The 16,804-nt window shown below is 37.5% G+C and overlaps 1 protein-coding gene across 1 annotated transcript; it reads right to left on the bottom strand.

The window, feature by feature from the left end:
* Positions 1-1,429: 1,429 nt before the first annotated feature.
* Positions 1,430-5,181, bottom strand: LOC310957855 (excitatory amino acid transporter 1-like; the record flags this gene model as incomplete). The annotated part of the gene is made up of 7 exons (XM_083928589.1): positions 1,430-1,565; positions 1,952-2,086; positions 2,428-2,622; positions 2,710-2,943; positions 3,248-3,428; positions 4,629-4,766; positions 5,085-5,181. 7 exons carry the CDS (start codon positions 5,179-5,181, stop codon positions 1,430-1,432), a joined length of 1,116 nt encoding a protein of 371 aa, XP_083784715.1.
* Positions 5,182-16,804: the final 11,623 nt, after the last annotated feature.

The raw sequence follows: 16,804 nt of genomic DNA, 5'->3' as shown, positions 1-16,804 counted from the left end.
AGCTGAAGATGGACGTTCCTACTTCAACACTGTTCCCTGGCAACAGCATCTTCCTCCCTGACACAGCCTCTCTCTCTTGCCTTTTCTCACCATCTCTTTTAAGCTCTCTCACTCTTGATGAAACCCCTCCTCCACATGAATTCCCCTCCTTTTCTCTTGTTCGCTAGCTGTGAAGCCTCCTCCCCTCCCTCTCCTGCTCTCCTCACAGCTGCACTGAGCTCTGGGCGATGTCATGACACAGAAGAGCTTCTCTCTGGCGTTGCACTCATCGCCCAGCGGGGGCAGCCACAGTTTCCTATTCTTCTCCTGCCATTGCCCGCTTTGCAGGAAAATGTTATTTCTATTAATAACGCAACTTAGCACAGCACTGAAATACTGCAGCATGTCTAAACTTAAAGCATTTGTTATCCCACAGATCCGGTACCGTTGAGAGATGCTGAAAATAGAGCAGGTAGCTTTAAGTGTTTAAAAACATCCCAACATTGTTTTAATGACTCATTTAAATAACAAAATTAGAAGTACTCATGTTTTGAGTACATGGCTATCTAAACATTTTTCAATGCTCTGTTGTATTGTCCTTAATAAATTGTAGCTTTTTGCAGAGAAAACAAACACAATCATGTTTCAGTTTCAGGCCGACACTATATTGTATACTTTCATACAGTCGAGTACCATAAAGTATTAAACAGTTCTACCATATATATATATATATATATACATATGCATCACCCATGTGTAACTGGGTCATTGAGATGTTTTTTTTGTCTTGCGTGTTGACTGTCCTGCCACCAGATGGTGGTAGAGTGTTCCCTATGAAAAGAGACAACAAAGAAAGTTGAAAATCTTGTGCCTGTCTTATAATCACATGGTATGGAGTGACCTTTTTATAACTTCATGTACAGTAAAGCCTTTGTTATATTTTACAAGCTTAATATACTAAGCATTATGTGACCAATTAGACAAATGTACCAGCCTTCGTATATATTCTATTTTATCTATTCAGCGAAATATATATCATATCATCCATATTAAGAAAAGTAAGAATTATGGGTGCAACATGAGACTAAATCAAATCCAATAACAACAGTATCCAGGCAAAAACAGACTATTTTACTTGATAACAGGTATACTCTAATATTATAGTATATGGCATACTCCTGATAGCAGCAAATGCAGGGGAAACTAATTCACAGAGGAGAAGAACTGCACCCTTGCTATACTTTGTTCCACTAACATCTGCAAGTCATAGGGGTTCTTTCACTGTATTTCTGAAGAGCTAAAACAATGTTCCTGGGGATAACTGTCCATTTTGTAAGCTAAATGATTACACTGGCTAGCAAAATGTACCTAATCAATTTAACCATGAGAAAAAAGTATTTTGGTATCATGCAACAATAACATATCACATGCTGCCCAAGCTTCAAGATGCTCAGATCCAGGTGCTTTCTTCCACCAAGCTTTTTCCTGCAGGGCTGGAGTGCTGTAGTTCATGTCTGGACAGATGCTGCACTACAGTCACACCGATACAGTCACCCAGGACATTGGTGGTAGTCCTTAAACGATCTCTATCAACAAACAAGAGGATCTGAGGTTATCGTAGGAATTTGGAGGACTTGACCACCACTATAAACAAGTTTAGGGTGGTTACAAAACGACAAGTTAAAGGATATTTTTGAGGTGAAAGTTAACCTTGTTACAGGTGAAATCAATCATCAATTATTGATTAATCAATCAATTATTTCCTGGATTAGTCGAAAATAGTTTTAGCATTCTTGACATTTAAAACAGAAAGGATAAAAATAGTTTCTACCATTCTGTAACTTAGTATTTCTCTTCTTGTAAAGAAACTTATTGATGTAATGTACTCACTAACTACACTACACCTTACTACATGCCTTTCCCAAACCTCAAACAGACCATTGAAGAAGTGAAGCTCAAGCTATAAACTTACAGAATCCAATCAACTGTCATGAGCAGAGAAATGTATTCAGTGGGCAGTCCAACTGAATTCAACACGATCACCATGGATACCATGCCAGCCTGTGGGATGCCTGCTGCACCAGTGCTTGCTGCTGTGACAATCAAACTGAACAGGAGAAACAAAGATGGTTGTGTAATGTAATCCTGTATCAAGACATTTTCTTTCTGTTGGAAACCTAGTTAGTTTGTTAGTAAGCAAAGAGAAGAACAAGGAAGAATTTGAGCTACAATGGGCCCAAATCTGAAATAGCACTGTAGTTATTCTGCGCTACCAGCTACGTCACTGTAACATCAAATGAAGGCACTGGTGACACGAAGAACAACAGATTTTGCAGCTATGCCAAACAGGAGAGACACGTCTGCAAAAACTGCTGTTAGATGAGGTTTGAAATTGAAAATTGAAAAATAATATTTGACCAGTCTGAGCTCAATGTGTTTTGAGCTCACCTGAGGACAATGATTTGACCCAGGTTAAAATCCACATTATTAACCTGGGCAACGAATAACGCAGCTATCGCTTCATAGAGTGCTGCACCATCCATGTTCATTGTGGCCCCAATAGGGAGCATGAAGTGAGTCACTTGCTTGTCCATTTTGAGATTTTCCTCCATACAGTAGATGGTAACAGGCAGGGTCGCAGAACTGGGGAAAAATACGTATACATGAACTATATAAAGGAAGCTGACAGTCCACTTTTAAGCTATGTTCTATATCTGGACTCTGGCTCACCTTGATGAAGTGCCAAAGGCAGTGGTGAAAACCTGAAGCAGACCACCCATAAACCTGAAGGGATTCTTACGTGTGACCAGGAAACAAATGAGGGGAAGGGTGAGAAGGCTGTGGATTAGTAGGCCAGCGATCACAGTTAGTGTATACATGGCAACTTCGTGACCTATCTGTCTAGCGTCCGTCATCTTCACAATCTGTCCTGCCAGCAAGAAGAGGATTCCCACGGGGGTAAACCTGTGATACAGGGGGATGACACAGCAGAGGAAAGGCAATGATAAAGTCATTTTTGAGTATGCTCTCACAAGATTTCCTAGCTAGCGTGATAGAACACACTTGCACAGAGGTGATCAAAGTATTATCCCAAAAACAAATGAAAGACAGCCCTTAATCAGCACTATAACTGGCAGTAAGCATTAAAGCTGACTGCTGCTAGGCCCTAGTCTTTGTGGAGATATCAGCATAAAACTTATACAAATGAAATGACGCAATAACAAGAACACACGGCCAGTTCAGTTTCATGATAGTCTCCTGTCCTTACCAGATGACCATGTCGATCAGCTGCGTAATGGTTTTATTCAGGGAGTCAAAGAAATCCCTCACAGGTTTCCCCCCAGAGTCCATACTGCCAAGGATGAGGCCATAGGCGACAGAGAAGCTCAATAGACCCAGAATATTAACTCCGTCTAGGGTTCCTGGCACTGGCACTGGTGCTGTGTCATCTATAGGGGTCCCAGGAAAGTTGTTAAGACTACTTGTTGGTGTAATGACAATGTTACAACAACAATGAAGATCAGGCAAATGACATATTAAAGCAACATAAAGGACACTAACCAAAATGGTTTGGTTCCAATCACAGGAATAGAACAAAAATATAAATCTCACTGTTTTCACTGGTCTTTGTCACATTGATGACACCAAGAATCTTTCCTGTAGAAACACTCCCGGAATAAACTGTTCTGTGCTAGATAAAAGGTATAAGCCAATGTTAACCGTTGAAAAGTGTTAAACAGTTACAGTATGAATAAAAAAAACAAATCATAGCACTTGCAGATCGTACCTTTCTGAAACAAGCTTCCACCAGATTTGAGGGAATCATGTTTCTATAAATGAAACACACTGATTAGATGATTTAACTCTCATTACATGTTGAGAGTTGTTGACTTTGCTTGGTCGTACACACCTGATTAGATCTAGAAAGGAATCCACACTCTGCACAGCTGCTGCATTACCACTAGAGGACACTGTGGCAGTCCTGGATGTTTTCCCTGGTTGGATAAGAACTGCTAACGCAATGCCAGTGAATATAGCAATAACTGTTGTGACTAAGTAATAGCTGAAGGCTCTTAGTCCAATTTTCCCATTTTTCTTTCTGTCCAATGATGACATTCCTGAAATAAAAAGTGGCTGCATATGAACTTAAGTCAATGTTATTGTTGTAAATTAAATACAATGCTCTATAGGGATCGATAACCTCACATATTAATATATTTTATACATGTAAAACAATATTACTTCTATTAATGGGACAATTTAAATACAAATGTTTGTGACATGTATGTCTAAATACAGTATTTTTAAAGAAAATATACAGTTACAGTTGGGGTCACAATATCAAACAAAAAGTAACGTGAAAAGTTAAATGTTGAAAAACACCACAAACATTAAATTAAACTAAACCTTACCATGTAAACTGAAGATGAGATATTTCAGCGTAAGTTATGTAGAAATAATCAGATAAAGCAAATGTGTTGGAGTGCTTCCAACAGCCACTAGTTGGCTTCTGATTGTGTTTATCTACCGTGGTGATTATAATTAGAAATATATTATCATGTGCAATGCCAGTCAAACCATTTCTTTAACAACTCATATAAAATAATGCCTAAAAATCCACTTCAACCAAGCTGATGTGTGGCCGTTACCTGTAATCACACTGGAAATGATGAGAGGAGGCACCAACATCTGCAGCATCCTCATCAGCAGCTCTCCGGGAAAGGTTACATATTTGACATCCCTGGCTGACATATTAACGTGTCGTAGAGCAAAGCCCAGGGCAATCCCTGAGAGAAACATGAACAAGTCATAAAGTCAGTGCGTCTGTTCGAAAGTGAGGTGCCAAATGCAGAAGAGTCAATACACAGAGCAGTGTTGGAGAAGTAACATAGAGTACTAAGACTAGGCAAGCAAGGAGCAGGTTGCAGACTGTATGCACAATAGTATGGAAGATCAATAGTTTATTGAAAGAAAGGTTTTACAGAAAAAAGATATATTTGAAAACCATTTACCTAATGCAACAGCAGCCATTGTGAGAAAAGTAAAGGCATTTCTCTTGAGAAAGATCATAACTTTAGATCTATTCTGGGATGAAGATCCATGACCTGAGGGCTTGTGGTATGTTGGGGTTTCCTGGGGTTTGGTCACCTCTATTGAGTCCAACTCAGACGGGTCATCAGGGCATGGCAGCATCGATTTCATGATTAGTCCTTACAACCAGTATAGACTGCAGAAATAGACAGATCTCTTACTTTATTAATAGGACTATTAAGACGAGGGTCTAGAGCCTTCAGCCGTTCGGACCCCCACCTCTGGAGCTCCCTTCCAACAGACATCCGTAACATTGACTCTCTCCCCACCTTCAAGTCTCAAACTTAAAACACATCTCTGTAAACTGGCGTAGTCTGTTTTTTTTTCTCATCACCCACATTCATCAAATTTTAAAGACTGATGTTCTTAAGGATTTTAAACATTGTCAATTTTCTTGTTGAATTTATAATTGTTGCTCTTTTTAAATCCGCCCTGTAAAGTTACCTTGAGTGCTTTGAAAGGCACCTTTTTTAAAGACATTAATCCTAATAAAGTCCACAAAGTTTGTCAAAATATATAAAAACTAGAATATACAACATGAAAGCAGGTTAATATTGTGAATATCAATTACATTACATAACAGCCGGTCTATGGAAGTAACAAGAAGTATTATGAGAATGAAAGAAATATCACATTCACCTCAGTCTTGTGGTGCCAAAGGACAAAAGATCACCTTTAAATTCCTTGAACAGTCTTAACACAGGAAAATCCAGTCACCACAGATAAACGCGCCCTTCAACACACTGACTTTACTGCTTCAATCATTTGCTGAGTCTGGGCTTTTCCCTCGAGACATGCAAATGATGAGTGTTTAATTCAGAATAGACTACACACACAATAAACACTGTAAAAATTTAACAGGTTGGCTTTACTTAAAAAAAAGTATGAAAGTCCATTGACTCAGAATAAAAATAAGTACACTTAAAATGGCGAGTTAGAATAACCTGTTTATTCTGAGTGTGCGATACTTAAATTAAGTAGTACAACTAACATGAACTTTTCAAGTCATGCTTTGTGATACCTGGATTTTTTCATTTTGTGTGCACTCCTTGGTTCAAAATAATAATCACTGACTACTCATTCATTGTTTTTCAGGCTTATTTAATTAAATTAAAAACACTTCTTTCTTTGAACTAAGAGAATTCTACTACAACAACTATAATAACACTTAATAATTTATCTATAAACATGTTGTATAAACTACAACAATCCCTTAAAAACAATACATTGACCACACTCCTTGGGTCGATTACAACTATTACGACATTTATTTTCCAAATAATTCCAACAAAGGTATTCAGCCAATATTGACTATTGGGCAGATCAGGGCTGGATAATAAACAAGTATGATATTGCCATTGTTTTAGTTATTAATTCCAATGTAAATAAAATCCAATTTAAAACTTACATTTGCCTGTTTAGTAGTTTAAAACTCTGATGTAATGACCTTACAATAATCAATAAACTAATGCCTGTTCTCTATCCTTTCTCGTATGGAATATGTATTTTGGAGCAAATTTTAAAATGTCCATACTGTTTCTTTGTCAAGTAAGTTACGCTATTGCACTACTAATATGAATTTAATCTATTGTTCAGCCTCGAGTGTACAGTCTTCTGTCCCTTAATATCAATCTCTCATACATTGCAGTATAAAACATTAGCTTGAACAACAAACTTGTGGTTTGATATTGAACTATAGAACATTAGGTTTGCATATTGGACAAGGCAAAATAACATCACGTCTGTGTGAATTCCTTGCAGCTGAAAAGGAAGACGTGTGAACCATGTCTCACAACAGCAAGTTAACCTTTTAACTACAAGACTGTGAACCTATACTGGTAAAGCCAACCAGACCGAATGAAATTCTGATGTCATTAATATTTCAAATATCAGTTTATTTCTGATCAAAACTGAACCTACAACCAACATAGTTTTTCTGTCCCAAACCGAGCCCCAGTCCTAGGATTAAACCAACACTAAAACTTTCAGAGAAGAAAAACATCACTCTTTGGGTTCGCCACAAATATTAAGTATTTGCATGACATATAAGAAACCCCTTTAAAAGTTTTCAAAGAATAAATGTCAACAATGCACAACCTTTACTTGAGTCTTTTCTGGCCACATTATCTTAGCCTCCTTTGTTTTTCTTTTTAAATACACTGAGCAATCAACTCTTACAGCCACAAGGGGGAACTCCTCTTGCCAAGACTGTAAGAGCATCCCCTGGTACAAGTTTGCTGGGACAGCAAATAAGCGAGTACAGTTTCACAAGAGCATCTAACTTTTCTCTCATAACAATAATGATAACAAAAAAGTAGTGCAATAGTGCTCTCAGTGCAATAATGATTGCAAATGTTAGGGTTTTGTTTCCCGATCCAAGCATTACTGTTACTGAATGAATTTGAGTGTATTTTCCATTGATTCTGAGTAATCCAAATGCAAAGCATATGTAAGCCCAAGTCTTTAATATTGGCCATGACAATACCTCCCTCAAATACGATGGCAGTGGAGATGGGATGGAGGTGCACTGAGCTGTGACCCTGCTGAGAACAGTCAGCATACCAGCTGTGACGGATGCTAGGGCCTCATCTCTCACCATAGCCTGCAAAAAGCACCCATCTTTAGAATAACAAGTTATACTGTATTTGCTACCTATAACAATTGCTCTTCCCATAGAGAGTAGAGCTCTAAATAAGCATTGATGCTGCATTGTAAAACTGCAGCCAAATAAATACATGTGGTATGAATAAACTAAAGCTATACATAGCATATACAACATGTCTGTACATTTTAGAACATTGACACAGACGTTTCACTTTAGGCTGTAAAAGTCCTGGGTTGAAAATGTGTTCCCTTGTGGGCCATGTCGCTACCGCACAGTGTAGGCTTAATTTAAGATAACTTTAGCTAATGTTATCCCTAACTAGCAAGCACATTGCTGCTGCTGAATAACAACAAGACAGTGAAACGGTTTGCACAAGGGTAAAATATTTACTATTTATAAGCACAAGAATCAGGAAAATGATGACTACTACTAAAGTAACATCCAGCTGCCCCTGAGCATGCACAGGCATTTTCCCTAACAAAGCGCCAAGTAAATGAGGACTGATCTGAACATGTGCAAAAGTTGAAAAAAGAGAGAGAGCACCATTTCAAGACCTTACTTTTTCTAAAGTAATTGCACTTGAGTATATTGAGTTGGTAAACTTTTTCAACCCAAGAGTACAAGCAACGTAGTAAAAACGAGTGTTAATAACAGGCTAATAAAAACTGACCTAGGTGCACTCATTTTTTTTCTTTTATTAAACCCATGTAAGCATTTACAGTGTATAACACACTAGGATCACCAGATTTAACGAGGAGAACTACTATAGCAACGGTCAGTTCTTCTGGGACAATATCTTTTTCCAGAGGAATTTTAAAAACATGGGAATGGTAATAGGTTGTTAGGGATAATCCATTGTCTCAAAGTTGGACACAGGAAAGTAGAATCATTTAAACAGGTCTTCTGTAATTAGATGATCTTAAGTCCTATGAGACTGAACTCCAGATCCTCTGTACAGTACAGAGGTATAAGGTCACGGAGGTGTTAAGTCCAAAGCGTCCCTAAATACTGAGCCTTAAGAGGACAATATATGGCGTCAGTCGTGGACAGTACGGCTCATCAGGGAAATTTGGCCCTATCTCTAGGTACAAAGGTCCTGTCAGATGTTAATAATCCACAAAATACCTTTAAAGCAGGGTGAACTGATTAACCTGAGATGGACATTATAAAAAGGCTTTGAATTCTCATTGGTCATATACAGCATAGTAAATATCATTGGTCAAATGTAGAAGAGCAAAAGGGTTTAACATTGGTGAAAATGAAAAAATATGAAAATGTTCAATACAGAGATTTAATTTCTGTATAAAATTCTTGTAATGCTTCCCTGGCCAACTCGTCATGCTAGATTTTTACAATTGAATGTTTTACTGGTCTACTTTTGAAATGTAGACTTTGGAAATGGTCACATTAAGACATAAGATTGAAAATGTATCTAATTTGTTCAATTAATAGATGCAAATCCTGGACTAATTATCATATTTGGAGGTTAATACCTCTTCTTATGTCTTCTTATGTCTTACTGTTCTTCTAAACTTACATTCCTCATATGAAGGTGTGGTCAATAGAGATGTCCTGAGCTGATCCCAAGGATCAGTATCTGGGCAGTCTGAACATATTCTAACAATGACCCAACAGTTTCCCCGTGAGCATACTGCAAGTTATAACAGCAGAGACAGCGACTTGCACAGTGTCTGCTTCAGGACGACAGGAACCTCAGGTTGGGATGGCACTACACGCTGCTTTACTGTGGTTGACATGCTGCTTAATCCTAATTCTCCTTGATCAAGTGTCAATAAATCTTCCAGGGTAAGACGTCAGATCTCCCGAACTCTTCTTCAGTCTCCAAGATCACTGTCTCTGAGATTTTTCCACAACAGCAAACACGATCCAGTTGCACATGTGTACTTGGGATGGGCCAAAGAAAGCTTGATCGGGACTTCCCTGGATGTCACCATTGTGCACTATGATTGAGTAACTGGCAGCACTATAAGAAGAAAGCAGACATAGGAATAACATCTGCCAGGTGTTAGTGGTACTGTACATAAAAGGGAATTCATTTTTAATAATTAAAGCATTTACTAAATGCTAATGGGACTAGTGTCCACTTAATATTTGTATCTCCTTGCAGCACCGTGAACCGTAAAAAGGTAGTTTAGTAACTGGTAATAATTCTGTAGTAATTATTGTTTCTATAAAATGTAAAATTGCCAGCTCTTATTGTATAATGGGATATATTTGTATTTGCTTTTATCTGTGTTTATTAGTACATTAACCAGTGTATACTTTAATAGTTTGTACTGGTTGGTAAGAAAGACAGCAGTCGTCTGTATCCTGAGGGCTTCCAATCATAAGCTACTGGTTAGCTCTTTAGCAGTTTTACTCCAGCCACAAGTTATTGATACAGTCCAATCCTCTTGACACACAATAGCCATGGTTTCCTTTTGGGAACGTTTAACAGCAAGCAGCTCTTAACTAAACTGAGCTATGGTGTTCCTTGGGAATCAAACATTGAAGAGTTCCACCAGAGGAGGGGTTGAAGACGACAGTAAAGGAGGAAAAGAAGAAAAGGAAACACCACTGTCCAAAAGCATATCCAGGGAGGAATGTGAGAAGTACGAGGAAACAGCTGGTGGAAGAAAAGTGAGTAAGCACAAATGCATTAGTTTAGCGATGTGTAGCACAACAGGTTAACTGAACAGGTTGTTCTGCTTAAAAATGGTTAATGTGCATTGTGTGGAGTGCATATTCATACTAAGGATCTTATATATTATTAAAATGCCCAAATGATGTGTCACTGGGACCACTTTGAACACAAGATAAAACAGCTGTATTATTCATGGACATACATGAGTATAAATAATCTAAGATTGTGTCATTGTTGAATTAAGCGTAAAGCATTGCAAAGAGAAAATATGACCTACATATCCATTAAGTATGGATTAGGTATGATTAGTACAATGTAAAGTAGGCTCCCACTTCACGTTTGTCTCAGAGCTACAGATACAAACACAGATCAACAAAACAAATCAGTGAGGGAATGAAACAGTATTGATGCCCCTTATTTTTACTCTAAACGGGCACATTTGAATGTGTATCAAGCACACCCAACAACACAGAATGCTAATGTTATGTTGCACTTAGAAAAAGGGGTGGCTTTGCTTTTTCCAGTGCTGATTCATTAGCTTGACATCATCAGACCAAATTCGAGTCCAGTTCCTCTGGATGCAGACCTATATATAGACCTACAACAAATCAGAGCATGGGAACGTGATGTAGCGCTGGTTGATGGACAAATGTAAACAGACTACTGCATGCAGACATGAGCTGTGATGGTTAAACATCATGTGTCTGTGAATGAGTGTTGTTTTGCCATCAGAATTTAAAAATAGTACTTTAACAGAAAGTTCAACATCAGCTGCAGCAATCTTGGTTGTTTTCGGCGTTCCTTTAACTACGCTAGGTTTATTCTTGTATGTGTCCCTGGCGTAAGAAGCTGCAAGCCTAAAATGATGTAATCATGTTGTTTTGCATACAACTGTTGAGATTAGACTGACCAGGGCCTAGTCAGATGGAGATCTGTCTGAACCGAAGGGGGTCAGGTGTGTCTGCCAGAGGAAATGAAACATGAGCTTGGAGATTTTGGTTTTGTTCCCAGGCTAGGGGTTCATAGTTATTGGAGCTGCCATCTGTGTTCATAAGTAATGACACTGGTCGTTGATACTGAGTTTACAGTCATAGAAAGTTGAATCTAGAGAAAACCATTTATGTCAATTTATATCACCACATGTTGAGGGGATTTCTAATATCTCATCACATTTGATCTGGACAATAACATACTGCCTTCAGCTCAAGCTGAATTCAAGTCTTTCAAAATTAATTTGTCAAAGAGGATGGAGGTTTGGAGTATTATTTCCTTCTAATCATATTTTTTGCATTTCTATATATTACAATCACCTCCTGATGAAAGGCATTTACCACAAATGACCATAAAGGAAGTATCCGCAGTGTTTAGTTTCATCAAATTAATGGACAGTACAGTTCTGGGATTGATAAAATAACATTATATGAATTTTCCTTTTACACAATTCCATTAAACACAAGTATTATACAATCTACCACAATGCATTGGGCATATTGATATAATAACTAATCAGATACCAGAACCATTTGTAAGAAGCACAATAGATTACTGTCAACTGATTTCCGCTCATTAAAATGTGTGTGTGGGTGTAACTTAGGCAGTTTGAACTTCCTCTCCTGTGTTGCTATGTGTGATGCATGTGTGACATCAGTGGATGTGAACAAGGCTTACAAGCTTTAGGTAGGGGTTTATTTCCTTGGGGCTCAAATTAGCCAGAGAAGCAGATTAGGCTCCGTGTGTAATAACTTGTCAGGGCTCGGTTTCACGAAGCCACCGTTAAACACATCTCTTAGCCAGTGTGTTTTAAAACAATAATTATTTAATCACCTTACAATCACGTGCTAGTTATCTTTAACTATCTAGGTAAAAATGGTTAATATAGTTAAGGGCTCATTGTCCCATTGAAAGTGTGGCAGCCTGAAACTATATTTTAGAGTGTTAATGTAAAACAATAGCCTGTATCTTTATTATCTCATTAGACTTTGATTTTCTTCTAGAATTAATTTCAAAAGACATGTCAGAACTAGGGGCTGGCTGTTAAAACAACAGATTACCCGATTAAGGATAAGCTATAAATCCTCATCTGTTTCATCTACGCAAGAGACCGTATCTAGGTCTGCGACTGAGTCACAGTTTCAGTAAATCTGAAGATCATCTTCATGTAAAGATGACACGGCAGTGTGAGAGACTGAGGTGAAGGAGTGCAACCCTGGCCGAGACATCAAGTAACCGTGAGTCTGTGCCAAGCTGCAGCTCTTAGCGAAGCTAATCTTATTAAAAGAGGGTCAGGGTCTGTGCAGACCACCCTTAAATAGACTCAGTTCAAACTTGGTGTCAATATGGAGAATGACCTATACAGTAAATCTGACGACGACAGTACTGCAGATACACTAGAATAAGCTTAAAACACAAATTACATTAGTTCTATTTTTCCAGGCACGACAGACGAGATAAGTTACTGGTTAAGTGGGTTTTGGACTTTGGGTGTTGTGGTCTTTAACGTCTCTCCACAGTTATTGCATCCCGACAGGACTAATCTGCACTCAGACATAAAATGAGGTCAAATTGTGTGATTCCTGAGAAATGAGGCCGAAGTATGCATACATATATACATACATACATATATGCATGCTAATGAATGTGTAATAGTGCCTACATAAATACAGCTATGTACGCTAACCCAGTGCAAAACATATAGAATATGGCGATTGATCGGGACTTTATAAATGTACGCAATAGGGCTATGTGCAATAAAACTAGCAGTTTAATAATTTAGCACTTAAGCACTTTAGCACATAAACTCATATGATTTCCCCGGTATGATACTTTTCTTATTTTATTGTTTGTTTTGGTTGTTTTCTCTTATTGCTTGATTGTGTTGCATCAACCTGCCAGAGGAACTAAAAATGGAAATTAACTACTGTCCATAATCTTGCATATTTTTATGTAAATATTCATTAATAGGTTTTAAATAAATAAATCTGAGATCTGAAGTACAAACATGAAGAAAAAAGATCTTAAAACGGGAGGGACTACATTCGTACTGATCCTTATACACCTTTCTTAATCAAATCAAAACAGTACGATGTGAGTAGGTGATTGGGTTAATACGATCATGTTTCATAGAAAATGATATCATGGACTCTGATAGACGTTCCTAGTGTGAATTGTTTTCCCCTGCTAACAACATTACTGTAATGTCCTAATGCTGCTGGTCCTAAGTCACCAATCTACGAGGAAAGCTTTACTCAAAGCCACCTGCTAATTTGTCTACCCTTTACCCTTTTAATACACTCTCCTTATGCTAGCACACATTGTTTGGGCTTAGGCGTCTTAGACACATAGTGCATGGGTCATATTCAAATGTACAATAAAGGGATTGTAAAGATTAAAAATCTTAACTAAAGAGTAGTATCACATTTTAAGTTCTCTTATAATAATTGAGTGACAATAATGATTAAATATCAGTACATTTCTTTTCTTTTTTCTTATTTCTTATCTAAATATTTTGTGTGACTACACTGCAAACACTGTCTTTATTGTTCTTACCACTGACTGTCTTATGCTGTAGTGTGTGTATTTATAGAGACACGGGCTTCAGGGCCAATCTGGCAGGCACTGAGACACAAACATGGACTTTCAGATGTACTGAGCCATCTAGTCAGTACTATCTGTCTGGACATGTGGTGGCACTTATTTCTACCACCATTTATTTGCACCAAAATGATTAATCTTCTCCTAAAACACTGTAATAATAATAATAATAATAGAAAGTAACAGTACTACTTATGTAAGATTTTTTAAACACAATATGAACATGCTCTTTTCATTATTATATAATACAATTTGTTTTCCAGCTAGCATATACTTAGACTGCTGTTTTCCTGCCATGCACCACTATCACTTTATTATTTAGTATCTGCACATAGCTTATAGTTATATATTATATTTATACTCTATTACTGCACTATAGTTCTGTTTACGTCTGCTCATTACACACATGTATCATGTCTGACCACATCTGAATCCGATCACTGTCCACTTATATCTTTTCTGCACTACAGTTCACATGTCTGCTAACATCTGATACACGCATGTCTTTCTACATCTCACGCCGACGATGTTCTCCGTATCTAACTCTGTGACTGGATTCTAACCTGTACTAACACACTAACATCCTGACACTTATTCTTCTTTTACACTTTATTCTTGTTAATAGGTTGAAATGTTTTTGTATAGTTGCACTGTCGTTATTTGCTGCTCTGTGTGCCCTGAATTGCCCCCCGGGGACAAATAAAGTTTTTGAATGAATTGAATTGAATTGAATGAATTTGTAAAGAGGTAATTTTCATGGTCTAATAAATATGCAATTTCCAGTGGTGTTGTACTGTGCGTGCTGCATATCTTATGATTCCTAAATGTAACAGAGCCATCGTTACTAATTAAATACCTTATACCTGTGTTCTTCCTGCCTGTGAAAAAGCCTATTTGTATTATAAGTGCATACTACTCCTGACTGATGAGCCTACAAATGAGGCTACCTATAATGTACTGAAAATGTGTACATGCTTCGCTTCTGACATTCTTCTGTCACAATAATCCCTCTGGTATTTCTTTTATACTTTAGTGTGTTATATTTTTGACTTCATTTCTTTCATTTTTTACTGAATAAAACATTTGTGTCTCACAAATATGTGTATTGCCTCTGTCTCAAACAACATTAACATAAGCATTATTGCATCATTCTGAAAATATGGGCTGGGATTGCCTCCACATGGCTCTCACAGACCGTTCCCCGTTACCTAAAATACAAGACTCAAGATTCAAGATTCAAGAAGCTTTATTTATCCCGAGGGAAAATATTGTGCAACAGTTTCAATACAAAGATAGGAAAGGATCAGAGTAACAATAAGCTAATGTAAATCAAATCAAAAGAAGGCTAACATAAAATAAATCAAACAATAAATAAATGTGACAGAGTGCAACGGACATTGTGGTTAAACATAGGTACATACAATATACAACAATACGTACCGTGCAGTTTAGCAGCATGTAGCAGCATTTCTTACTGAACTAAGTTACAGTAGAACTAAATACCAATGATATTTCAGGGCAACATGCTCTATCATACACATGCAGTCAGACCTGCTATCATGACAAAAATCAGAGAAACTCAGATAACACACACACAGACACACATCTGCTCAGGATGCCATTATTCCATTATATCTGCACATTGATACTGACAGCTCCTTTTAAACAATACGATGTGATCCTTTTTTGTGACATCTGCTAAACTATGCTAAAGGTAAAACAGATCTTTACATTTTAAGTGAGGAAAGCATTAATCAGGTCAAGTAAGGCCCTGATCTGGAGCGAGGGTTAACTCCTTTGACCGTTATGACCAAAAGATTAAAAGATAAAGTACCTGAATGCTCCAAATATTTATTTTTCCCTCGCCACACGACTTTGTATCAGGTAAAAAAGTAAATAAGCAGGCTTAAGCAGCTAAAAAACAAAAAAAAACAAAGATTGTACTGTACATCCATCAAAGATGTACTTCAACTACAGTACATCCTGAACTCTCTGGATGTGTATATGTGCACCTTGCTTTGGAAGGGATTTTGACTTGCTTGTATCTTTAGGACACACACACTTGCTTGTCCCCTGTTACTTTACAGTCACATTACTGTAAATGACTTGTTCTGGTTGTTAAAAAATAAAAGTACCTATTTTATTTTTATTTGCATAGTCGGGGGAGATATCCCGAACTGACATTTTAGAATTCTAAACAAAATAAACTTTACAATATTTAATTGTGACAGTGAAGTATTTTAAAACAAAAATATCCTATTGCCAACTAGCTCCACGAAATAATCATGAACCAACCTGTGTAGACTGTACATGATGTGACCGTGTCAACCTTTCCTTCACATTTCAGTTCAAGTTGATCACATGATCAGTCTCTCAGCTTTTTACCCTCCCTTTCCATCATCTCGCCTTGCCCCTGCTGCTCACCATCCCCCTTTCCCCTTGTAAGCTGACACAGCGCCTTGAAACATTAGCCGCTTTCTTCCTAATAGGATCTCATGGGCTTAAATTGTCATCTGATAAAACTAAGGAGCTTGATAGCTATGCTGCACCCTCTTAACCAATTTGTACTCAATTAGGATAATGGGGAAACAAGCAAAGAGGGACAGCTTTAATATATTAATGTGATAAAATGATTATCAATTTCCCTTGCCAACAATATGATTGGTATTAGGAGCAGCCTACAAGTCTCATATACCGTAAATATTAGCCATTCATGCAGGGGCCCAAACAGTAAAGGACATCAGAAATAAAATGCATTATCTATGACATAGTGTGTACAATTACAAATGTAAGAGCAGACTTATTAAACATGTGTTAATAGTTAATATAGGCTGAATTCTCTATGTCAATGTGTAATTTCAAGGCCCCTTCATGCATTGTACGTGATAGCACAC

The sequence above is a fragment of the Echiichthys vipera genome (assembly GCF_963691815.1).
Source record: "Echiichthys vipera genome assembly, chromosome: 15".
Taxonomy (NCBI): domain Eukaryota; kingdom Metazoa; phylum Chordata; class Actinopteri; order Perciformes; family Trachinidae; genus Echiichthys; species Echiichthys vipera.
Note: the sequence above shows the minus strand (reverse complement) of the source record. Positions and strands in the feature narration are given on the sequence as shown.